The sequence below is a fragment of the Salvelinus sp. IW2-2015 genome, linkage group LG13 (genome assembly GCF_002910315.2).
Source record: "Salvelinus sp. IW2-2015 linkage group LG13, ASM291031v2, whole genome shotgun sequence".
In the NCBI taxonomy this organism is placed as follows: domain Eukaryota; kingdom Metazoa; phylum Chordata; class Actinopteri; order Salmoniformes; family Salmonidae; genus Salvelinus; species Salvelinus sp. IW2-2015.
The window spans coordinates 16,604,711-16,629,689 of NC_036853.1; the positions used below are offsets into that span (position 1 = coordinate 16,604,711).

The window sequence follows — 24,979 nt, forward strand, 5'->3', positions numbered from 1 at the left end:
TCCGTAGCACTGCACTCCGTCATAACATGAAGTGCTGTTGAGAGACTAAGTCAAGACATCATCACCTCCACCCTATCCGACACCCTAACCCACTCCATATTGGCTTACCGACAATAGGTCCAAGGGACGGATGCAATCGCAACCACACCTGGCACACCTGCCCTAACCCATTCTGGACAAGGAGGATACCCTGTGAGAATGCGTTCATGCGATGTATCAGCTCAGTGCATTTAAACGCGCATTTAAGTTACCTACTCCCAAACACTCGTCATACAAGCTCGAGACTCGCATGGTCATTAAGGGTCTCGACCCGGCCAGCCTTGCATACTGGTGTCCCTGGACTCGTTCCGAAACGCCGCCCCCAGGTGGGTGAGGGGTAGGTAACACAGACATCTCCACCGCCGCTGATCCTCAACAGCTGGCGGCCCCACAAGGGTGCGTTTTCTGAGCCCTCTCCTGATAGCTCATCCTGTTCACCCAACGACTGCTGGGCGATGCACGCCTTGTCCAACTTCAATACATAAAGTTGCGGATGAATACACTAGTGGGTAGGTCTTGGATTAACCAACAACGCGAGACGGCCTACAGGAGCGAAGGTGAGTGCCCTCGGAGTGGGTGTCGAGGAAAATAACCGTCACATCTCAGTCAACAAAAGGATGATATGTGGACTTCAGGAAACAGCAGAGGGAAGCACCCCCCTATCCACATCGACGGGTCAGTAGTGAAGAAGGTGAAAGTTTTAAGTTCCTCTGTGTACACATCACGGACAAACTGAATTGGTCCACCCACACAGACAGCGTGTGAAGAAGGCGCAGCAGCGCCTCTTCACCTCAGAGGCTGAAGAAATTCGGCCTTGTCACCAAAAGCACTCACAAACTTCTACAGATGCAGCAATCGAGAGCATCCTGTCGGGCTGTATCACCGCCTGGTACGGCAACTGCTCCGCCCACAACGTAAGGCTCTCCAGAGGGTAGTGAGGTGTCATGCACGCATGCACCACCAGGGGCAAACTACTGCCCTCAGGACACCTACACCACCGACTGTCACAGGAAGGCCATAAAGATCATCAAGGACAACACACACCAACCACTGCCTTTACCCCGCATCATCCAGAAGGCGAGGTCAGTACAGGTGCATCAAAAGCCAGGACCGAGAGACTGAAAAACAGCTTCTATCTCAACGGCCATCAGACTGTTAAACACCCACCACTAACATTTAGCGGCCGCTGCCCAACATACTGACTCAACTCAGCCACTTTAAAAATGGGAATTGATGGAAATAATGTAAAAATGTACCACTAGCCACTTAAGCAATGCCACTTAAAACAATGTTTACATACCCTACATTACCATCATCTCATATGTATATACTGTACTCTAATCATCTACTGCATCTTGGCACATCTTTATGCAATACATGTACCACTAGCCACTTAAAACTATGGCCACTTTATGTTTACATACCTACAGTAACTCATTCATACGTCTATACCGACTCTATACAATCTACTGCATCGCCATCCGTTCTGTACCACCACTCATTCATATATCTATGTACATATTCTTATCCCTTTACACTTGTGTGTGGTGTAAGGTAGTAGTTGTGGATATTGTTAGGTTAGATTTGTTCGGTTATTACTGCATTGTCGGAACTAGAAGACAAAGCCTTCGCTAACTCGCATTAACACGGCTAAACCATGGTGTATGTGACTAATAAATTTGATTTGATTTGATTTTTTTGGTTATTATTTTTAATAAATAGGCAAACATTTAAAAAACCTGTCTTCGCTTTTCCATTAGGAGTATTGTGTGTAGATTGATGAGGGAAACATTTATTATTTAACAATTTTAGAATAAGGCTGTAACGTAACAAAATGTGGAAATTGTCAAGGTCTGGATACTTTCCAAATGCACTGAACATTCATACTATAGCAGGTTTTCAAGTTTGAAATTGCTCCTGTTAGTACAATTAAACTATCTGAGAGGTGGAGGGGTAACCTCACGGTCAGTGAAGGGGTCTGACTGGAAGAAGTCCAGATCAGGGAGTGGATGGAAGTGGTCTGTGGAGGCAGCACAGGCAGGGTAGCATGGGGAGCTCAGTTGACTCTGGTCTCGGTTCTGGCTCTGGAGAGTCCACCTGCTAAGGAAATACAGCACAGTCCAGTGTCAAACATGAGTCGCAGCAGACTGGGTTCAAATAATATTTAGAGTATTTCAAATTACATTTGGAATTAAGTATTTGGGGAGATATACAGTACCAGTCAAAAGTTTGGACACACCTACTCATTCAGGTTTTACATTTATACATTACAGTTACGAAAACCTATCCCTATCAAAGTAGGCAATTTATAGGAAAATGTTTTTAAATACTTCTCATAGAAGTAGCTGAATAGGGCCACATTATTTAAAAATACTCATGCATAGAATTTTTTAAAATAAATGACCTGAACCCAGATCTAGAGTCCAGGGGGGAATCCCATGGCTAAAGATGATGCGACCATATTGGACCATATTGTACCTTGGGAGTGCTAGCTTTAAACGACGACTCCTCATCTTTTTCTACATMTTTGACCTCTGCTTCAACTTCAGCAGTAGGACTGCTGTGCTCCTGAAGKGTGAAAGCAATGGGACTAATGTGCACCTGAGAAAAGAGAAGGAAAAACAGCAAYTTMAGACACCATGATGGCATAAGACACACAACTAGCACTCAGACAATGTACAAATAATAAAATGACCCAGATATTTCAGAGTACAATATATTGCCTTCACAAGGTTGTCCTGTGGTACTGGCCAGACAGTGGAAGATAGGCTGTTATAGAGGTCTTCGAAGGCATCAGACTTGGGCTCTGGTTCCTCTGGGGTCTTAGGCTGATCCTCCTCATCTACTTCTTCCATCGGTTCAGCAGGCTCCATCTGTGGCTGGCTGGCTGGAGGCTCCACTCTCAGCTCCTCAGGCTGGTCCTCCTGGTGCTGCTCCTCCGCTGAGCCGTTCACCAGCACTGGATCCTCCTCTAGGGAATTCTTCCAGCTGAGCTGGGCCGTGACCATCCGCTCCTCAATCTGTAGATCACTTTGCTTCTGTTGCACCTGCCCTCAGTACAAACAGAGGTACAAAGAGCACAGGGATAAGGGAGAGAGAGCGCAGAGTGATGATATAGATACACACAGCACCAGTCAAAAGTTGACACACCTACTCATTCAATGTTTTTTATTTTATTTTGACTATTGTCTACATTGTATAATAATAGTGAAGACATCAAAACTATGAAATAACACATATAGAATCATGTAGTAACCAAAAAAAGTTAAATCAAAATATATTTTACATTTGATTCTTCAAAGTAGCCACACTTTGCCTTGTCATTCTCTCAAACAGCTTCATGAGGTAGTCACCTGGAATGCTTTTCAATTAACAGGTGTGCCTTTTAAAAGTTCATTTGTGGAATTTCTTTCCTTCTTAACGCATTTGAGCCTATCAGTTGCGTTGTGACAAGGAAGGGGTGGTATATAGAAGATAGCTCTATTTGGTAAAAGACCAAGTCCATATTATGGCAAGAACAGCTCAAATAAGCAAAGAGAAATATAGTCAATTTACTTCAGACATCAGCCAATGCGGGAAATTTCAAGAACTTTGAAAGTTTCTTCAAGTGCAGTCGCAAAAACCATCAAGTGCTATGATGAAACTGGCTCTCATGAGGACCACACAGGAAAGGAAGACCCACGCGAGCCAAATAAATGCTTCAGTTAAGTAATAGAACATCTCAACATCAACTGTTCAGAGGAGACTGTGGGAATCAGGCATTCATGGTCAAATTGCTGCAAAGAAACCACTACTAAAGGACACCAAAGCAATGGACATTAGACTGGTGGAAATCTGTCCTCTGGTATGTTAGACGCAGAGTAAGGTGAACGGATGACCATGTGTGGTTCCCACTGTGAAGTATGGAGGTGTGATGGTGCTTTGCTGGTGACACTTGTCGTGATTTATTTAGAATTCAAGGCACACTTAACCAGCATGGCTACCACAGTATTCTGCACGATACGCCATTCCATCTGGTTTCTGCTTAGTGGGACTATCATTTGTTTTTCAACAGGACAATGACCCAAAACACACCTCCAGGCTGTGTAAGGGTAATTTGACATAGATGGAAAGTGATGGAGTGCTGCATCAGATGACCTGGCCTATACAACCACCCGACCATATTGGGAATTTTTCAGTACACATGTGCAATTATTTATTTCAGAAGGGCCAGCAAAACTACTGCACTCTCATGCGCGTAGGTATTGGACACCATTAGACATGCACATGGTTATTCTTGTAACTGTTATGGCCAACTATGGTTACACCTCGAATGGGGTTTTTCCAGAACAGGGATTCACCTTTTCAGTGGAGTCAGCAGTATGTCATGTATTTCGTTAATCCTGTAGAATGCCATGGTCTGTTGCTATGGTCCTACATGCATGAAACTATTTCTGTGACTCTACAGGTTGCATGTCCTAATATGAAGGCAATATGATAACGGTGGCTAAATGCCAGARGKGWTRAGCCATTAAGAGGAGTTACTATGAGTATGACGTAAGGAGGACAAATGTATAAGTAGTTTGTACCAAGATTGGAAGGCAGTTGTATTCATGATGCAGCTCGGCTTTTATTATGAAGTAATAAAAAGTCMATTTGAACTCACATGCTCCGGTATTTGTGAAATATGATTGACCAAATATTTCCACAACAACCTCAACCCAATTGAGATGGTTTGGGATGAGTCGGATCACAGAGTGAAGGAAAAGCAACCAACAATTGCTAAGCATATGTGGGAACTCCTTCAAGACTCTTGGAAAAGCATTCCAGGTAAAGCTGGTTGAGAGAATGCCAAGAGTGTGCAAAGCTGTCATCAAGGCAAAGGGTGGCTACTTTGAAGAATCTCAAATATATTTTGATTTGTTTAAAACTTTTTGGTTTACTACATGATTTCATAGTTTTGATGTCTTCACTATTATTCTACAATGTAGAAAGTAGTAAAAATAAAGAAAAACCCTTGAATGAGGTGTTCTCAACTTTTGACTGGTACTGATAGAGATATATACACACACACACGGGTTGGAGAGAACAAAACATGATTGATGATAGATTGCTTGATAAGGATGACATGCAATTTATAAATCCTAAATATAACATTCACTCACCAATAAATCGCATGTCATCCTACCACCGTTATTTTTACTACTGTTATTTTCAAATGTCTTTTTACTGTTGTTTTATTTCTTTACTTACACACACACACACACACCTTTTTTTTCCGCACTATTGGTTAGAGCCTGTAAGTAAGCATTTCACTTTAAGGTCTACTACACCTGTTGTATTCGGCGCACGTGACAAATAAACTTTGATTTGATACATTCTTTCTCGTCAATCATATTTTATTTTGTTCTCTCCATTTACAATCTTTGCCACCATCGTAATAGTAATGGTGGTGAGTCATAGTAGACTCACCTGAGATACCTGAGAGAAGGAGTCCTTGACAGATTCCTGCAAGGGGGTGAACTGCTCTCGYGCTGCCTGCACCTTCTCCTCCAGCTGCTGGCTCTCCTCCTGCAGCCGCAGCAGCTCCTCTCTGGCATGCACCAGCTGCTCCTCGTACTCCTCTATCCTCTGCTCCTGCTCCGTGTGTTCCGCCTCTAGTGACAAGATCTAACACACATACCCACCAAYCACAGAAAGCGAAGCAAGTGTGATAAAAGAGTACAAACAAAATGGTGGACAATCTGACTGTGACTAGATGTACATTTGACCATCCAACGCAGTTGCTATTGACTAGATCCTCTCTGAAGGTGATCCAGGTGCTGTGGGAGGTGGTGGTTGGTTGATAGGTTCTGTAGTCTCACCAGCTGGTTCTCATGGCTGCACTGCTGGCAGATGTGACGAAGCTGCTCCTCCAGAGTGGTCTTCTGCTGGTCCAGCTCCTCCAGAGTATCCTGGACCTCCTGGCGCTGAGACTGCAGCCGCTGCAGCTCGCCGCTTTCCTTCTGCACCTGATTCTGCAGGTCCTGAGGAGGGCAGGGAAAAGTCACAGCATCCAGAGAAAGATGTGAGAAAAGGAGCAGAAGCACCTAATGAGGGAGTAGCGTTTGACAGAGTCTGAAGAAAGGACTCAGAGTCAATCCATTTTGACTGCCGGAATATAATGAAAGATTACAAAAAAAGTTAGCTCAGCCTTGAGGTGCTCCACTGCAGCAGAACAAAATCAATGTAAGCTTCCCCACAGTACCATTACACGTTGACTTAGTGTTTATGACTACATGATGATGTTTATCGAGGAAGTGTGTGTAGGAAGGTGTGGTATAAACTGTAATCAGCCACTACTCAGCACAGGCTCAGAGGGATGAACGTCTTCATCTGTTCCTTCAGAGGAGCTGCTGCACTCTAAGCTCTGTCTGTTTAAAGCAGCCAGGCAGTCACAGCCCAAAATAGAAGCCATTTATCAGACCAACTCAGCGGCGAGGCACTCCTGCCCTCATCATTCAAGTGTGAGTGCTACACGTACCAAAGATTAAAAAGCAAATAGTTTATTGATCCCCATTTGCTTTGAATACTTCATATTCAGCAATTACATTACATTTACTGCAGGGAGAATTACTCCCGATCACTGTGCAAATGTTAAATAGTTATTGATTACTACTCATTGGCCTTAATTTTTACTGTATAATCCAATCTCAGTTGCTCATATACCTATTGAAAAACAGACTAGTTTTCCCATTATTAATATATTGACGCTGGCTAATTGGCAGTGACTGGGCATTGCTGAGGGGAACCCTGGGGTAAGGAAACAGTGCTGTCGGTCTAATGACAGCCTTTCACACCATTGGTGCACAGTACCAGAGGAAGAGCAGCCTTTCACAAACACACAGCAGAAAATAACTAATGTTCAATGCAGGGTAATATTGTCATATTCCTATATAGTTCGATCACTAGGGTTCAAGTGCGGCCGAGAAGAAGCAATATAAAAGGTGTACAAGTGTTAAATGTTAATTTAGTCCTCCCAGAGAGAGTGGGTCAATAGTGAACAAGACCTGAGAGGATGGGATAATTAAACCTAACAGAGAAGATTATAAAGACAAGATTATAGTCACACACTGGCATCGGGCTTACAGCTGATACCCCTCTACTATGGTATTGGCTTATTCAAGAACACTTGAAATGTTCCTAAAAATGCATTAAATAACATATGGACAGACCCAGATTAGAGGGTATGAAAGTACAATTKAATATACAGTGAGCTCAAAGTATAGGGACAGTGACATTTCTTGAAATGATAAAATGACTATGGAGGTTACTTCAATTTGAGAGCATTTTTCATCCATAGCGGGTGAATTATTTAGAAATKACWGCACTTTTTATACATAGTCCCCTCATATTGGGGCGAATTTCCATTTGTCATTTAGCAGATGCTCTTATCCAGAGTGATTTACAGGAGCAATTAAGGTTAAGTGCCTTGCTCAAGGGCACATTGACAGATTTTTCACTTATTAGGTATAATGAAGTAGTCAAAAGGTTCAGCATTTGGTCTGATATTCCTAGCACGCAATGATTACGTCAAGCTTGTGATTCCACAAACTTGTTGGATGCATTTGCTGTTTCAGATTATTTTGTGCACAATAGAAATGAATGGTAAATAATGTACGTACGTCCTCTAAATAAGTTATATTAATAAATCAATTCATATGCTTGATATTAAAAGAGGTAATTCTGTCGAAATGTATCACCGAAGCAAGAACTAAACAACTTGAGGCTACAGTTCAGTTTGCGCAATCGAGATCGTCAACATCAAAATATCAACATGGTGCACTACAGATGTATATGGAACAAGTGGAGGCGGCTCTGACTCAGACAGGGAGGGAATGTTTGGTTTCTCTGCTGCTCAGCCATAGCTTCATAGCCTAACAGAATCAAGAAGGCTACCGCTAACAAATTCAACAAGAGCAGCTGAACAGTAGACTGATTTGACATGAGAAAATGTATAAAACCAGTAGAAAATCTAAATGTACAGACAATACAGTCATTAAGTGGATGAAATGAAGTGAAACAATATAAGGGCAGTGAGAGCTCAGGGGAGGCATGCAGGCAACACGTTCACTGTACCTGGACTTCACTGGTCCTTTCTCTGATGCTCTTCTCCTGCTCTGAAATTTCCTGTTCCACATTGCTCTTCTCCCTGGAAGACCAGCACAGCAGACATAAGTATTTAATCACCGTGGAGACCGAGGGCACCCCCAGCCAGGCTACCACCCCACCTCTACAATCTTGCCCAGCTGACAGCTCCACTCCCTGCACCACCATCCTGATCCTACTGTAGCACACCACACCGACAGACCAACCAACGCCTGCAACAACTGCCTTGAGCGAGAGGGGGTCTGTGCGTGTGTGTGTGGTGTGTTCTGGCAGATGAGAGGCGAGAGAGAGGGGTAGTACTGTGTGTGGCTGCCTGGAGGAAGTGTCAGTGATTCAGCAAAGAGAAGGGAGGGATGAAGCTCTATACCTCCCATTGTTCATTTCCCGGTCTGTTCATCCTCCCATCCACCCCTCCCAACCCTTTCCTGGTCAGATGACAAGATAGAGGAGAGCGAGCAGAAGATGGGGATAAGTGTGAACATTTGCACAATAGGCGGGGCCTCGGTTATCAGCTCTCCCTACCAAGTCCAAATCTTTCTCCTGGATCTTTATCAAATGACAATAACAAAGCCATTCATTTAGCAAAGTAGAACATAAATATGCCAAAAGGCTGGCCAATAGAATAAATAGTAAATGTAAAAAATAATTCATTTAAACTCAATGAAAAAATGGCAAGTATCTTTTTCCATTCATATTTCCACAGTTCATATTATCAAATATAATGAATAATAATGTTATTTTGATCAACATGAAGAATGAACCTGKCCGCCTTTCGTTTCAACCAACAGCCACGCATGTAGAGAGAGAGAGTAGGACCAGAGGAGAGAGAAGCTGAAGTGAGGTAGGAGACGTGCGAGTCAGGAGTACTGACTTCACCGACTGTATAATTTAGATGCCCTGGCAGGCAAGTATCCAGMAATGATACCTGTAGACATCCCATGCTCCTAGGAGCAGCTCTCCCAATTTAACAGCCCAAAATTACAGAATTCTGGTTTCAGACAGCCAGTCTAAATCAAAAAGACCACCTCACCCCTCCTGCTCTAAGCTGAAGAATTCACTGCTTCATCCACGGCCCCTCCAAAAGGTAAGCGCATGTTTACAGAAGCACCTTGTCGTGGATACTTACAGCAATCCCCAAAAACACACCTTTGCAGCTTCCCGTACATCATCCGCAATCTGATGCCTAAAGCCTAAAAATAAAGTTCAAAACGTACACCTGCTATCCAGACACTGATGAAGACTACTACTTTCAGACTTCTTTTCTCACTCTTTACTTACCAGAAAAGTTGTCATACAACGACAAACAAATGACATTTCCCCTGTGATCTAGCTGCTGTTATGTCTGTAGTGGGACAGCTATGTTATGTGTAAGCAAGTGATAAAATATGGTCTGTACTTCCTCAATTCAAAACAGAGGAGGAAAAGCCGCCATTGTAAATAAGAATTTGTTCTAAACTGACTTGCCTACTTAAAGAAAGGGCCAGAGAGCGAGTGAGCCAGAGAGCGAGTGAGCCAGAGAGCGAGTGAGCCAGAGAGCGAGTGAGCCAGAGGAGCCAGAGAGCGAGTGAGCCAGAGAGCGAGTGAGCCAGAGAGCGGAAGCGAGCCAGAGAGCGAGCGAGCCAGAGAGCGAGCGCGAAACCAGGCGAGCAGGAGCGAGGCAGAGCGAAACAGGCGAGCAGAGAGCGAACCAGGAGCCAGAGAGCGAACCAGGCGAGCCAGAGAGCGAACCAGGCGAGCCAGAGAGCGAACCAGGCGAGCCAGAGAGCGCGAACCAGGCGAGCCAGAGAGCGCGAACCAGGCGAGCCAGAGAGCGCGAACCAGGGCGAGCCAAGAGAGCGCGAAACCAGGCGAGCGCGAACCAGGCGAGCAGAGAGCCGCGAACCAGGCGAAGCCAGAGACGAGCGCGAACCAGGCGAGCCAGAGACCGAGCGAGCGCGAACCAGGCGAGCCAGGAGAGCGAGCGAGCGCGAACCAGGCGAGCCAGAGAGCGAGCGCGAACCAGGCGAGCCAGAGAGCGAGCGCGAACCAGGCGAGCCAGAGAGCGCGAACCAGGTGAGCCAGAGAGCGAGTGAGCGAGAGCGAACCAGCAAACCAGGCGAACGAGCGAGCCAGAGAGCGAGYGAGCGAACCTCTGGAGACCCCGCTAAAAGGCTCCCTCCCTCACTCCTCTTGTCTCCTTCCTTATTCAGCCTCCTAGTTCCAGGACAGCTGGTCAGCCTCCCAGCTCTCTCCATCTGCTCTGGCATCAAACAGCAAAACACACTTCAACGGGAACACGTGTGTGGGTGTCTTTAAACAAGATTCCACCGACACCATTACAACTGTACGGTGTATATTCCCTGAAATAGTCCAATGTGGTGAGACAAAGCGAGCCCTACCTTTCGACGAGGGGTAGTTATATGCTCCAACACGCTAACAAACTCTTCCCAAACAAAAAGCCGGAACTAACCCATCTCTCAAATACACTTGGTACATGGACGAATACAACTTAGTGCTTTACAGTGAGACCATTTGACTCTAATATGAGTCTAAATATTTTGCTGTGCGACCTCATTTTATTTAGGAGCACCAGTGGGCCTAGAAAAAAAAATGTTGGATTCCAGATTTATAACCTCAAATATTTTTCATTGTGCTTCAACATTTTTGTGTGTGCGCCTACATTTTTCAACTTAGGCGCACATATGCGTAGAGCCCTGGTCAACATAGAGCCCTGCAACTCTGATGATTGACACTCACCTTTGTAGGTCAACAATCTCATTGCTGAGCGAGTCCAGTTCCTTGATGGCAGAAAAGTCTGCTGCCAGATTTGCTGCGTTGCTCTGGTGGGGAGAAATCATTCAAAGCAAACGATTTAATTACATTCACGAGCTTCACTGACCATACTGTACGTACACTACAATGTCTAAACATTAAATCAACGGACTGGCAAACACAATGTTGAATAACGTAAATATGAGCCTCCAACTAATTTAAGGTTGCCAGTTAAATCAAACCCATTTTACTGAATATGAAAGAATCCCAAAATGACCCATACAAGATGGGAGATTTTTAAGAAATGCATTAACACTGAAGGCACATCTACATGCAAACACAAATGGATAAGGAGGGCACTAAAATGACTAATTAAACTAGGAGAAAAACAAAAGGGTAGGTAGGGAATATCAGGAGGTGGGTACATGGGTGGGTGACACTGCCAGGAGCTTAGGGGGAGACACAGTGAAGCTAACACTCAGGAGAGTCCCCAGCTAGAGGGCGATCCCACCTTGTGTAGAATGCATGACTCATGAGGAAGAAAGCAAAGAGACAGCATACACAGACAGGGTCAGAGAGACACACAGCAGCAAGCTAGAAAACAAAAACCCACACACCACAGGAGAAGGGAAGGAAATGATTAGTAAAACGTCAGGAAATATGTTTAAATTTGCATCACCATCAAGTAGCGTATTCATCGAAATACACAACTCCTAGTCCTTTTATTGAGAAATACACACGATTCAAACAAGATATTCACAGTTTGTGATTATTGGATGTCTAAGAGGGCATTAAATGGTACAGGATGATAGGAATGAGTTACCTGCTTGGTTGCTAGGCTCAGTCTGTCAGAGGGAGGGATCATTTCAGGAGAGAGGTACTGGGGTGGGTCCACACCCGTGGTCAGTTTCTGGTTAATTAGATGCAGCGCTAGTGCAAACTGTTCCCTGGTTAGCTTCCCCATGTCCCCAATGTCACAGAGCTCCCTGTGGAACACAGATTACCACATCACACAACAGAAAGATCCATTTACCCTTCCGGCAATGGGTATAATATTGACTAAAACTATGGGCCGGTTTCACAGACCCACATTAGGCCTAGTCCTGCTAAATGGAAAAAAGTTTTTWAAAAATAGTCCAAGAATTGGCTTACTCTGCATCCAGAAAGCAGCCCTGTATGACCAATGTCCTTGTTTCATTAGTACATTCAAGTGCAGAGCCAGGCACCCCATGTTATCTAAGAGATTGTTCCCTGAATCATACCAGATGTGTGCTAGTGTGGCAGAGGGCAAGCCAGTCTTTAAGAAGATATCTCTGACTTCAGGCCCAGACACCAGCCCATCCATGTCAAGATCRGTCTTTGCAAAAACCTCGTCATACTTGGATTTGTCTGGAGGAGATACAGCCCACTGAAAAGAGACAGAGGGGACAGGATGGTTATATATATATATATGGATTAGGTCTTGCCGCCCCACTTTCATGCCGGGATGAATATTATACTCACTGTGACTGGGGTCATGGCTGGTTTGGAGGGCAGGGTTTTGGACCCGGAATGGGAGGAGCGTCTCTCTTTGATGGAGGGGGGCGAGGGTAAAAGGGGCATCACAGGGGGTACAGAGACAGGGAGCTTTATCCTCTTGGAGGGTGGCACAAGGGTAGCAGGCAGAGACATGGGTACGGGCTCCCCCTCCAGAGCTCTGTAGACAAGGTACATGGCCTAATAAAGGAGAACAGACACACATCTATAAATCTGCCTATCATGTCATTTCAATATAAGATTGGGGAAGTCCTATATTTTCAAACAACTTATTTTTTTCGAGAAGCACACACTAAATCTTACAGCGGAGTCCACATTTCCTCCTTGCACATACTAAAGATTTGACAGCAAGCATCTGGCCATTACATAAGTGCATTAAAATGTGAGAACTTCAAATATAGCACAACCCTGATTCAAAAAGTGCTCAATTTTGAGATACAGGATCCTTGATAGAAAGCAAGGATGCCTTGAAGCCAAGCGTACATGAGTGCAAACAAATATCGATTAAATAAAAAATAAAAGCTGGAGAAGGCTATCCAGAAAATGGGCTCAAGGGCAGTGTAAAAAAATAAAAAATAAAAATAAGTTGGCAGTTAGTGACAGGCTAAATTTCTTCTACATGAATTTCCTCATCTCTTTCCACTTTAAAGATAAATCTATTCCTTACCACAGCAAACTCATCTCGGTCAAGCATACCATCTCTGTCTAGGTCACTCAGTTCCCATACCTGCAACATTTAGGGAATTCAGTCCATTCAGCAGTAAGTCAAAAAATAAAAACAATATGTATCTAGTCGGTAAAATAGAGCAGTCGTGGACTTAAAGCAGATCAATGTTATGTCACAAATTACAACGCAGTCAMGCGTTTTAAAAGCAGCGGCTATGTTTAAAAACACAAGACCACCCTCCAGTGGGCAATTGGGCATACGCATTTACTCTGACAGCCATCATAACTAATTCATTATGAGCCCTGTAGATATGCTATGCTGCTTACCCTTCCCAGTACATCCACTGGAAGTTTAGAGTTCAGCAACACTGGCTTTACCTTCTCCCCAGAGAGCATGCCACTAACAGGGGAGAGGCTATCGAAGACGGCATCAAATTTCAGCTTCTCTTCCGTCTGAAAAGATAAAGACATGATATAGGTGCATGATTGAAGCAATTTCTACTTCAGATAAAATGAATCAGGTTGATTTTGCAAAGTTGAGAACTCCCCTTACATGGCTTTGAAAAATGGATTTGAATGAAGTAAACATTCAAATAAATGTGTAATCCGTTCATGCTCTTTGCTTCTGCTTTCATTATAAAGGGATCAGGTCAAAATGACCAGGCTACATTTTTTAAAGAAATAGTAAGTTCCCCTCACCTTGACCACCCATGGGTCGTCAATGGACACTCCCCCAGGTAGAAGTGGGCTGCTTGTGTCATGCTGAGGAGAAAAGTTGCATCATCAACAAAGGTTCCCTTTTCAGCTCAAAGCACAAATTCCTAATGGAGTGTGTAATTAATATATATAATATATACAACACTGCTCAAAAAAATAAAGGGAACACTTAAACAACACAATGTAACTCCAAGTCAATCACACTTCTGTGAAATCAAACTGTCCACTTAGGAAGCAACACTGATTGACAATAATTCACATGCTGTTGTGCAAATGAAATAGACAACAGGTGAAATTATAGGCCATTAGCAAGACCACCACAGACCACTTCTCATTCCTACGCTTCCTGGCTGATGTTTTGGTCACTTTTGAATGCTGGCGTGCTTTCACTCTCTATGGTAGCACGAAACGGAGTCTACAACCCACACAAGTGGCTCAGGAGTGCAGCTCATCCAGGATGGCACATCAATGCGAGCTGTGGCAAGAAGGTTTGCTGTGTCTGTCAGCGTAGTGTCCAGAGCATGGAGGCGCTACCAGGAGACAGGCCAGTAATTTATATCATAGGTACACTTCAACTGTGAGAGACGGAATCTAAAAACAAAAATCCAGAAAAATCACATTGTATGATTTAAGTAATTAATTTGCATTTAATTACATGACAAAGTATTTATCACCTACCAACCAGTAAGAATTCCGGGCTCTCACAGACCCGTTAGTTTTTCTTTAAAAACCCTCCTGTTCTCCACTCATACCTGTATTAACCGCACCTTGTTTGAACTCGTTACCTGTATACAAGACACCTGTCCACACACTCAATCAAACAGACTCCAACCTCTCCACAATGGCCAAGACCAGAGAGCTGTGTAAGACATCAGGGATAAAATTGTAGACCTGCACAAGGCTGGGATGGGCTACAGGACAATAGCAAGCAGCTTGGTGAAGAAGGCAACAACTGTTGTGCAATTATTAGAAAATGGAAGAAGTTGAAGATGACGGTCAATCACCCCTCGGTCTGGGGCTCCATGCAAGATCTCACCTCATGGGGCATCAATGATCATGAGGAAGGTGAGGAATCAGCCCAGAACTACACGGCGGACCTGGTCAATGACCTGATGACCTGAAGGAGTGGGACCACAGTCTCAAAGAAAACCATTAGTAACACACTACGCCGTCATGGATTAAAATCCTGCAGCGCACGCAAGGTCCCTCTGCTCAAGCCAGGGCATGTCCAGGCCCGTCTGAAGTTTGCCCATGACCATCTGGATGATCCAGAGGAGGAATGGGAGTCATGTGGTCAATAGAGCTTTTTGGTCTAAAACTCCACTTCCGTGTTTGGAGGAAGAAGAAGGTTGAGTACAACCCCAAGAACACCATCCCAACCGTGAAGCATGGAGGTGGAAACATCATTCTTTGGGATGCTTTTCTGCAAAGGGACAGGACGACTGCACCGTATTGAGGGAGGATGGATGGGGCCATGTATCGCGGAGATCTTGGCCAACAACTCCTTCCCTCAGTAAGAGCATTGAAGAAGGGTCGTGGCTGGTCTTCCAGCAATGACAACGACCCGAAACACACAGCCAGGGGAACTAAGGAGTGGCTCCGTAAGAAGCATCTCAAGGTCCTGGAGTGGCCTAGCCAGTCTCCAGACCTGAACCCAATAGAAAATCTTGAGGGAGCTGAAAGTCCGTATTGCCCAGCGACAGCCCCGAAACCTGAAGGATCTGGAGAAGGTCTGTATGGAGGAGTGGGCCAAAATCCCTGCTGCAGTGTGTGAAAACCTGTTCAAGAACTACAGGAAACGTATGATCTCTGTAATTGCAAACAAAGGTTTCTGTACCAAATATTAAGTTCTGCTTTTCTGATGTATCAAATACTTATTCATTTGCATTTTATTGCATGACATTACTTAAAAATCATACAATGTGATTTTCTGTTTATTTTTTTATATTCCGTCTCTCACAGTTGAAGTGTACTACCTATGATAAAAATTACAGACCTCTACATGCTTTGTAAGTAGAAAAACCTGCGAAATATTTTGAGTTTAATTATGTTACTGGTCTGTAGGGTACATGGCTGTGCCATGCAAATTAAATCAATTGTACTTTATTKAGCTTATTAAAAGAGACACTACATTTACATTCCCATGACCTGATCACAGCCAACACATTTTATAGTAAGGATAATTCCCCGAGACAGTTTGTGCAGAAATTCTTAGGTTGTGCAAACACACAGCTTCATCAGCTGTCCGGGTGGCTGGTCTTAGACGATCCCACAGGTGAAGAAGTCGGATGTGGAGGTCCTGGGCTGGCATAGTTACATCTCGTCTGCGGAGGTGTTGCTGGTTGGACGTACTGCCAAATACTCTTAAACAACGTTGGAGGTGGCTTATGGTAGGGAAATGAACATTCAATTCTCTGGCAACAGCTCTGGTGGACATTCCTGCAGTTTGCATGCCAATGGCGCACTCCTTCAAAACTTGAGACATCTGTGGCATTGTGTTCTGTGACAAAACTGCACATTTTAGAGTGGTCTGTTATTGTCGCATTTTTACATTTGAGTCRTTTAGCAGACACTCTTATCCAGAGTGACTTACAGTAGTGAGTGCATACATTTTCATATGTTCSTTCCCAGCACAAGGTTCACMWGTCGTAATAATCATGCCGTTTAATCAGCTTCTTGATATGCCACACCTGTCAGGTGGATGGATTATCTTGGCAAAGGAGAAATGCTCACTAACAGGGATGTAAACTAATTTGTGCACAAATTGACAAATAAGCTTTTTGTGCATATGGAACATTTCAAGGATCTTTTATTTCAGGTCATGAAACATGGGACCAACACTTTACATGTTGCGGTTATATTTTTGTTCAGTATACAGTACCAGTCAAAAGTTTGGACACACGTACTCATTCAAGGGTTTTTCTTTATTTTACTATTTTCTACATTGTAGAATAATAGTGAAGACATCAAAACTATGAAATAACACATATGGAAACATGTAGTAACCAAAAAAAGTGTTAAACAAATTAAAATATGTTATCTTTGAGATTCTTCAAAGTAGCCACCCTTTGCCTCAATGACAGCTTTGCACACTCTTGGCATTCTCTCAACCAGCTTTATCTGGAATGCTTTTCCAACAGTCTTGAAGGAGTTCCCACATATGCTGAACACTTGTTGGCAGCTTTTCCGTCACTCCAAATCATCCCAAACCATCTCAATTGGGTCGAGGTCGGGTGATTGTGGAGGCCAGGTCATCTGATGCAGCACCATCACTCTCCTTMTTGGTCAAATAACCCTTCTGTCACCAGCAAAGCACACCATCACACTTCCTCCTCCATGCTTCAAGGTGGGAACCACAAATGTGAATATCCTCCGTTCACCGACTCTGCGTCTCTCAAAGACACGGCGGTTGGAACATCTCATTTTGACTAATCAGACCAAAGGACAGATTTCCACATGTCTAATGTCCATTGCTCGTGTTTCTTGGTCCAAGCAAGTCTCTTCTTCTTATTGGTGTCCTTTAGCAGTGGATTCTTTGCAGCAATTCGACCATGAAGGCCTGATTCACGCAGTCTCCTCTGAACAGCTGATGTTGAGATGTGTCTGTTAATTGAACTCTTATTTGAGCTGCAATTTCTGAGGCTGGTAACTAATGAACTGTTCCTCTGCAGCAGAGGTTACTCTGGGTCTTCCTGTGGCGATCCTCATGCACTTGAAGAAACTTCTTGAAATTTTCCAGATTGACTTACCTTCATGTCATAAAGTGATGATGGAATGTCGTTTCTCTTCGTTTGAGCTGTTACTGCCATAATATGGACTTGGTCTTTTACCAAATAGGGCTATCTTCTGTTTACCAACCCTACCTTGTCACAACAACTGATTGGCTCAAAGAAATTCCACAAATTAACTTTTAACAATGCACACCTGTTACCACCAATAAATCCATTATAACTGAGAATTTCAATAAGCATTTTTCTACGGCTGGCCATGCTTTCCACCTGGCTACCCCTACCCCGGTCAACAGCCCTGCGCTCCCCACAGCNATAACTGAGAATTTCAATAAGCATTTTTCTACGGCTGGCCATGCTTTCCACCTGGCTACCCCTACCCCGGTCAACAGCCCTGCGCTCCCCACAGCAACTCGCCCAAACCTCCTCCACTTCTCCTTCACCCAAATCCAGAAGGCTGATGTTATGAAAGAGCTGCAAAATCTGGACCCCTACAAATCTAGACAATCTGGACCCTCTCTTTCTAAAATGATCTGCCGAAATTGTTRCAACCCCTATTACTAGCCTGTTCAACCTCTCTTTCGTATCGTCTGAGATTCCCATTCCCAGCTGCCGCGGTCATCCCCCTCAGAACCACATGCACCTGGAGCACAAGCTGCAGAGGGGCTTCCTGCCTCGCCACAACAACCGTATCTACGACAATGTGGCTACCAAGATGGTCCTAAGCACCGGTTACCACGCCTCCCAACAGAATGGTGTCTGCGCACACGTGGTGAAAGAGGCAACGATTGGATAATGGTTGCAGATTAGGTCTCTGTCATCACCTCTTGAAGAGGGGGAGACACTCTAGACCCAAACTGCTACAGACCTATAGCTATTCTACCCTGCCTTTCTAAGGTCTTCGAAAGCCAAGTTAACAAACAGATTACCGACCATTTCGAATCCCACCGTATCTTCTCCGCTATGCAATCTGGTTTCAGAGCTGGTCATGGGTGCATCTCAGCCACGCTCAAGGTCCTAAACGATATCATAACCGCCATTGATAAGAGACAATACTGTGCAGCCGTATTCATCGACCTGGCTAAGGCTTTCAACTCTGTCAATCACAACATTCTTATTGGCAGACTCAACAGCCTTGATTTCTCAAATGATTGCCTCGCCTGGTTCACCAACTACTTCTCAGACAGAGTTCAGTGTGTCAAATYGGAGGGCCTCTGGCAGTCTCTATGGGGGTACCACAGGGTTCAATTCTCGGGCCGACTCTTTTCTCTGTATATGTCGCTCTTGCTGCGGGTGATTCTTTGATCCACCTCTACGCAGACGACACCATTCTGTATACCTCTGGCCCTTCTTTGGACACTGTGTTAACTAACCTCCAGATGAGCTTCAATGCCATACAACTCTCCTTCCGTGGCCTCCAACTGCTCTTAAATGCAAGTAAAAGTAAATGCATGCTCTTCAACCGATCGCTGCCTGCACCTGCCCGCCCGTCCAGCATCCCTACTCTGGGCGGTTCTGACTATGTGGACAACTACCTAGGTGTCTGGTTAGACTCTAAACTCTCCTTCCAGACTCACATTAAACATCTCCAATCCAAAATTAAAATCTAGAAACGGCTTCCTATTTCACAACAAAGCATCCTTCACTCATGCTGCCAAACATACCCTCGTAAAACTGACTATCCTACCAATCCTTGAGTTCGGCGATGTCATTTACAAAATAGCCGCCAACACTCTACTCAGCAAATTGGATGCAGTCTATCACAGTGCCATCCGTTTTGTCACCAAAGCCCCATATACTACCCACCACTGCGATCTGTACACTCTCGTTGGCTGGCCCTTGCTTCATACTCGTCGCCAAACCCACTGGCTCCAGGTCATCTATAAGTCTCTACTAGGTAAAGCCCCGCCTTATCTCAGCTCACTGGTCACCATAGCAGCACCCACCCGTAGCACGCGCTCCAGCAGGTATATCTCACTGGTCACCCCCAAAGCCAATTCTTCCTTTGGCCGCCTCTCCTTCCAGTTCTCTGCTGCCAATGACTGGAACGAACTGCAAAAATCACTAAAGCTGGAGACTCTTACCTCCCTCACTAGCTATAAGCACCAGCTGTCAGAGGAGCTCACAGATCACTGCACCTGTACATAGCTCATCTGTAAATAGCCCATCCAATCTACCTCATTCCCATACTGTATTTTTTTATCTTGCTCCTTTGCACCCCAGTAGCTCTACTTGAACATTCATCTTCTGCACATTCTACCATTCCAGTGTTTAATTGCTATATTGTAATTACTTCGCCACCATGGCCTATTTATTGCCTTACCTCATTTGCACATGCTGTATATAGATTTTTCTACTGTATTATTGATTGCATGTTTGTTTATTCAATGTGTAACTCTGTGTTGTTGTATGCGTCGAACTGCTTTGCTTTATCTTGGCCAGGTCGCAGTTGCAAATGAGAACTTGCTCTCAACTAGCCTACCTGGTTAAATAAAGGTGAAATAAAAATGAATTGAAATKAAATGCATTCCAGGTGACTACCTCATGAAGCTGGTTGAGAGAATGCCAAGAGTGTGAAAAGCTGTCATCACAGCAAAGGGTGGCCATTTGAAAATATATTTTGATTTGTTTAACACTTTTTTGGTTACTACATGATTCCAAATGTGTTATTTCATAGTTTTGATATCTTCACTATTATTCTACAATGTAGAAACTAGTAAAACTAAAGACAAACCCTTGAATGAGTAGGTGTCCAACTTTTTTACTGGTACTGTATATATACACACACACACAAACACTTAAATTGAGAGAATAAATGCATTAAAAGCATTTCTGTGAAGCTTTGTGATTAACGAGGACAAGTTTGATGTCGGACAATAATAGAATGTTAAAGATTTAATGAGTGCAAAAGTCGGTAAGATGAAAGGCAATGTTTTATACCGAGGCATTGGCAAGACTTTGAAACATAATACCGCAATCATGACTATCTCAGTTGGTGGAAATTAAAGTACAGGCTTTGTTACCGGCAATACCTTTCAGATATAAAGAAAATGCGGTAGAAAGTTGTCAGCATGCTAAAGTTGACAGGTTTTCGTCTGGCGTCAGCGATGATTGTACTCACAAACTTTGGGAGAGAAACTGCCAAATTTAGACTCTTGAGTGCCACCTCCAGTCCATTTTGGGCACAGGCCACCAACCGGAGAGCAATGAAGAATTGCTGATGGGAGCAGAGACAAGAAGGGAAAGGGGGATACCTAGTCAGTTGGACAACTGAATGCTTTCAACTGAAATGTGTCTTCCGCATTAACCCAACCCCTCTGAATCAGAGAGAGGGGGGGGGGGGGGGGGGGGGGGGGGGGGGGGGCTGCCTTAATCGACATTGTTGGCTCCCAAGGAACAGTGGGGTTTTTACCTTGTGAGCTCGGGGATTCGATCCAGCAACCTTTCGGTTACTGGCTCAACGCTCCCACCCGCCAGAAGTGTATTGTCATGAACCTTACTACAGTCAAGGAATATTTTAATACTTCTAACAAGACATTGGAAATCTACTACCTAAAAGTTGGCCTACCTGTTTGTTAAGGCACCCCTTGCATTCTGAATCTGCCAAATCCCAGATCTAAGAAAACATTTTAAATACATCAGTCACACAGAGATTCCCACAAACTAGCATACTGGTTAAGTTCCATAGCTTGGTGTCTGGCCATGAGCTGTGTCTCCTCTTATCTTACCTTGCCCAGGACAAGGTCTGCTAGGCCTGATCTCTTCAGGAACAAGGCTGCATCAGCAGCTGCCACCTGTCCACTACCAGATGGGTCAACCTACAACACCGGGCAAAACTAGTCAACACTAGAAAGAAGAACTAGCCAGTAAAAGCACCAGATCTCCAGCCAACTTTAAGATTACATTCCATTGAACAAACAGAAACGCTTGAGTATAGGCTAATATTTTGAGATCATGGGAGGCCTTAATCCATCACATTTTCCCATTGCAGTGTCTAACCATTTTACATATCCCTCTTTGAGCCTGCACTGACAGGGTTAGCAAAGAGTTATAATAAAATCATAAAGAAGCTTCCTCTKGCACAGAGTAGATCACAGAGTGGAGAAAAGCCTGGAGACATGTTCAGTGCAGCTCTGCAGTTGCTAACTAATGCGGCACAGCATTTCCAATTCTATCTGGAGCCCTAATCTGAACAGCCCTGACAGACCATCGAAAGGATAGCTTCTCTTTTACTCAGCTTATAAACCTAGGTACTAGGTTTAAGACAATCATGGAATCGACCCATAAGATTTTCTCAATAACAAATCATAAAAAGACCCCTTGAAATGACGCCTTACCTGTTGATAGTATTTTTCATAGACAGGATTTCCACTTGAGAGCTGTGGAGAGACATAAAACACTACATTCATTTTCTGATCATAAAAAAAAAAACGGACAACCTCAACCAAACTGCAAAAGCTAGAAAGCATAGGATAAGACTTATGAATAGAAAAATATTAAATAAAGCTAGGYTTAAGCCTACATCTCAGTCTGTGCAAGCAGCAGCTAGTTCAATAACCAGACCCCTGTCTAGAACACAGTACACTCACAGTAGACCAACTTGCTAAAATTTGTTTGACTTCTGGCCAAGGCTGTAGTCCATTGCAGCTGCCAAAAATCAAGGCTAATACATTACAGATGGGAATAGGCCTATTTACTTTTCAGGAAATCAATATATTTACTCTGAGCATTTTGCATCATGTTCATCTTAATAGTTATTAATCAGTGCGTATTTTCCAGTTACTCTTCCATGAAATACCAAGACAGTGTTTGAATGCCATTTAGGCTAATACATCCACAGGCTGGCAATGTGTATTTCAGTACTGTGTGTGCGTGCCTCAGGAAACCAAGTTGTTTGAAAGGTAGAAAGCTTAGTCCAACCAACAGGCTAAATGAAGTAGCCTACACTAGCACATATTTTACACAATGAATAAAACAAATAGCCTAAGCCTAGTCTACATATACAATCAGATCAGGAAGAGATAGTTATCTGCCTATGATAATATGAAAGAGACAGGCACTATAGCATATTTTCTGTTCAAGTACAAATGTCTCAAATAATGTAATAAAGGGATGGGTGGGGGGTATATTCTGCTGGTTTCTGGAAAAAGAAACATGAGCTGGACTTCCTGACATTCACTTCCTGTGGCTCCTGGTGGTGCATCCACAATAGGAGTGTTCTACCAGTAAGAGCTTTCTCTGTGAATAGGCTAAATATTGGACGTGACCTTCTCCTTTGTATTTTTACAAAATGCTAATGTAAAATTTGAASAAAATGCTAATTTACAATAGCATATGCTGATTCAGAAATGCTTTATAAAACATATAGGAGCTAGCTCATTGAAAAGCTGTTTTAATTTCCTGTTACTTTAATAGTCAATTCATAATCTGATCATTATTCACTATTTATTTTCCCCCACCCTCCCCATTTTCTTTTGCAAACAATTGTGCCTGGAACTGTTGGCAGCCTAAACACAGTCTTTGTGTGACTAATTGCACAGCAATGTACACTCCCAATCATTCCCTTCACAAAACTGCAACAGATACTATACTGTGCTGGTGTGTCTAAAGTACTTTATTGTCCAATCCTTTATCTTCCAATGCACAGCCTTGCTGTCAAGTAACCAAACATAGCAGGCGTAAAAAAAAACTAGCTGCCAAGAAATGGCACAAACTGTAGCTAAAAGCCCCAGTCTTTTGGCTAGCTGACTAAACTCCACATGTAGTGTAGTCTTGTATATTTTGGACAGCTATAGCTTAGCCTAGGTAAAGAACATGCCACTGCAAATAGTGAGAAATTGTAAAATTTATAAGACAAAGACATTAATCATTGCATAATTAGATAGCTAACGTTAGTTAGTAACATGTATAGCTAAAGCAAGCATGATTCAGTAAAAATATGTAGCTAGCTGAGAATAACAATATCATCAGATGACAGTCCTTGACCATAGTCAGAATGTTAGCCAAACTTACTAAGTTAGTTTAGTCAATTKCAATACAGTACTGGCAAATAATTTCCACACTCAAAATGTATAAGCCATACAATCTATCCTATATGCTGAGGCATTTCGGACGGCTAGTTCCTCATCTCAGTAGCTAGCTGTGATGACAGCAAGCTAACAAAGTTAATTGAACATTTTTCACTGGCAATGCAAACTATTACAACTGGATAGTTAGTTAACACATAACGCAGACGTTATACCCTACCTAATACAATAACGTTAACTAATCCAGCGAGTAGTTAAAGTGGGTTGCAGCTAGCTACCCTACTAACGTTATGTTGCTAACAGACTAGCTAGCTTTGTTAAACTAGCTGACTGATTCATACAGCATACTACTGTGAGGGCAAACTGGTATAATTAGCTACGCTAGCTAACGTTGCTATTGCAAAGCAATTTTGACAGTCGAACAAGACACATCGGGAACAGCAAATGCACTTTGTTTTTCTTCTTATGGACAGTAACGTTACCTTTACTTCAAGATGCAGTAAAGTAATTAAGTTAATATAATCAAAAGAAAAGAACAACTTTACTGTACACAAAAGTTATACCTAACTACTTATCCAACCATTCCAAAATTGACACTACACAAGTAGCTACTGCTAGCCTAACTAKCTAACTACGCCCTTACTTAGCAGTCCCCAAGAGAGGCAAAACTTTTCCCAGGCATAACTAGCTAGCTTGGGGAGAACTTCCAAAGAATTAAAGAGACCGCGGGGCACACCCGTTTTAATATGTCCAAATCCTCCAACAGTCCTCAAATGAATTGGCACAACAAGGTTAACTACACACTAATCACCGTTTGTTTTGAGTTAAAATACATGGTTACCTGAGTCAGAGAGAGACTGTCTGCCATAGTGTTTCTATTCCCACTAACTACTTCATTCTGCGGTGCGATCACTGTATGGTTGCGATAGATTCGAGGTGGCTTTAAAACCTGGAGCTGGAGTTATTGTACTGGAATGGGTTGTTCACTCAGCTACGTCAGATGGACTGAGGCAGTGCGCCCGCTGATGTGAATGAGATGAACGGATTAATGCCGGTCAAAGAATGGCTGCCTACAACGCTGCAAAACTATCCACCGGTAAAATGAAATTCGCCAGATCTATTCTACAATATCAATTTAGCCGCCTCAAATTACGCGACACTCACAATCAATTGGGGAGCAGTATACAATAAATAATGAGGACTGTGAGCAAGCAACAATAATTGAGTCACACTCACTTCCTTTATGTTTTATTATTGGACAGTAATCTGTGTATCAGAATTTATTTCTTGCACAATCAAATGATCATCCATCCATATCCTCCCCAGTACAAAATATGTTTTACAAAAGGGTCAAGATCCAATCAGCTTGGGACAAGTCTCGAGGGTACA

The 24,979-nt window shown here is 43.4% G+C and overlaps 1 protein-coding gene across 4 annotated transcripts in view; it reads right to left on the reverse strand.

The window, feature by feature from the left end:
• LOC111972202 (epidermal growth factor receptor substrate 15) overlaps nucleotides 1-24,531 on the reverse strand; it is a 42,118-nt gene extending 17,587 nt beyond the window's left edge. For 2 of the 4 annotated variants that reach the window (XM_070446144.1, XM_023999116.2), the window contains exons 1-17: nucleotides 24,432-24,531; nucleotides 21,902-21,943; nucleotides 21,293-21,382; nucleotides 21,133-21,180; nucleotides 20,686-20,781; nucleotides 13,819-13,881; nucleotides 13,447-13,572; nucleotides 13,121-13,180; nucleotides 12,421-12,633; nucleotides 12,180-12,325; nucleotides 11,741-11,903; nucleotides 10,903-10,985; nucleotides 8,137-8,209; nucleotides 5,883-6,044; nucleotides 5,491-5,688; nucleotides 2,763-3,086; nucleotides 2,518-2,640 (exon numbers count right to left, since the gene is read on the reverse strand). In XM_070446144.1, coding sequence (XP_070302245.1) covers nucleotides 2,518-2,640; nucleotides 2,763-3,086; nucleotides 5,491-5,688; nucleotides 5,883-6,044; nucleotides 8,137-8,209; nucleotides 10,903-10,985; nucleotides 11,741-11,903; nucleotides 12,180-12,325; nucleotides 12,421-12,633; nucleotides 13,121-13,180; nucleotides 13,447-13,572; nucleotides 13,819-13,881; nucleotides 20,686-20,781; nucleotides 21,133-21,180; nucleotides 21,293-21,382; nucleotides 21,902-21,943; nucleotides 24,432-24,458 — 2,037 coding nt within the window. In that variant the 5' untranslated portion in view covers nucleotides 24,459-24,531. The remainder of the gene's footprint in view (nucleotides 1-2,517; nucleotides 2,641-2,762; nucleotides 3,087-5,490; nucleotides 5,689-5,882; nucleotides 6,045-8,136; nucleotides 8,210-10,902; nucleotides 10,986-11,740; nucleotides 11,904-12,179; nucleotides 12,326-12,420; nucleotides 12,634-13,120; nucleotides 13,181-13,446; nucleotides 13,573-13,818; nucleotides 13,882-20,685; nucleotides 20,782-21,132; nucleotides 21,181-21,292; nucleotides 21,383-21,901; nucleotides 21,944-24,431) is intronic. The other 2 variants (XM_070446145.1, XM_070446146.1) reach the window with 2 other exon arrangements.
• Nucleotides 24,532-24,979: the final 448 nt, after the last annotated feature.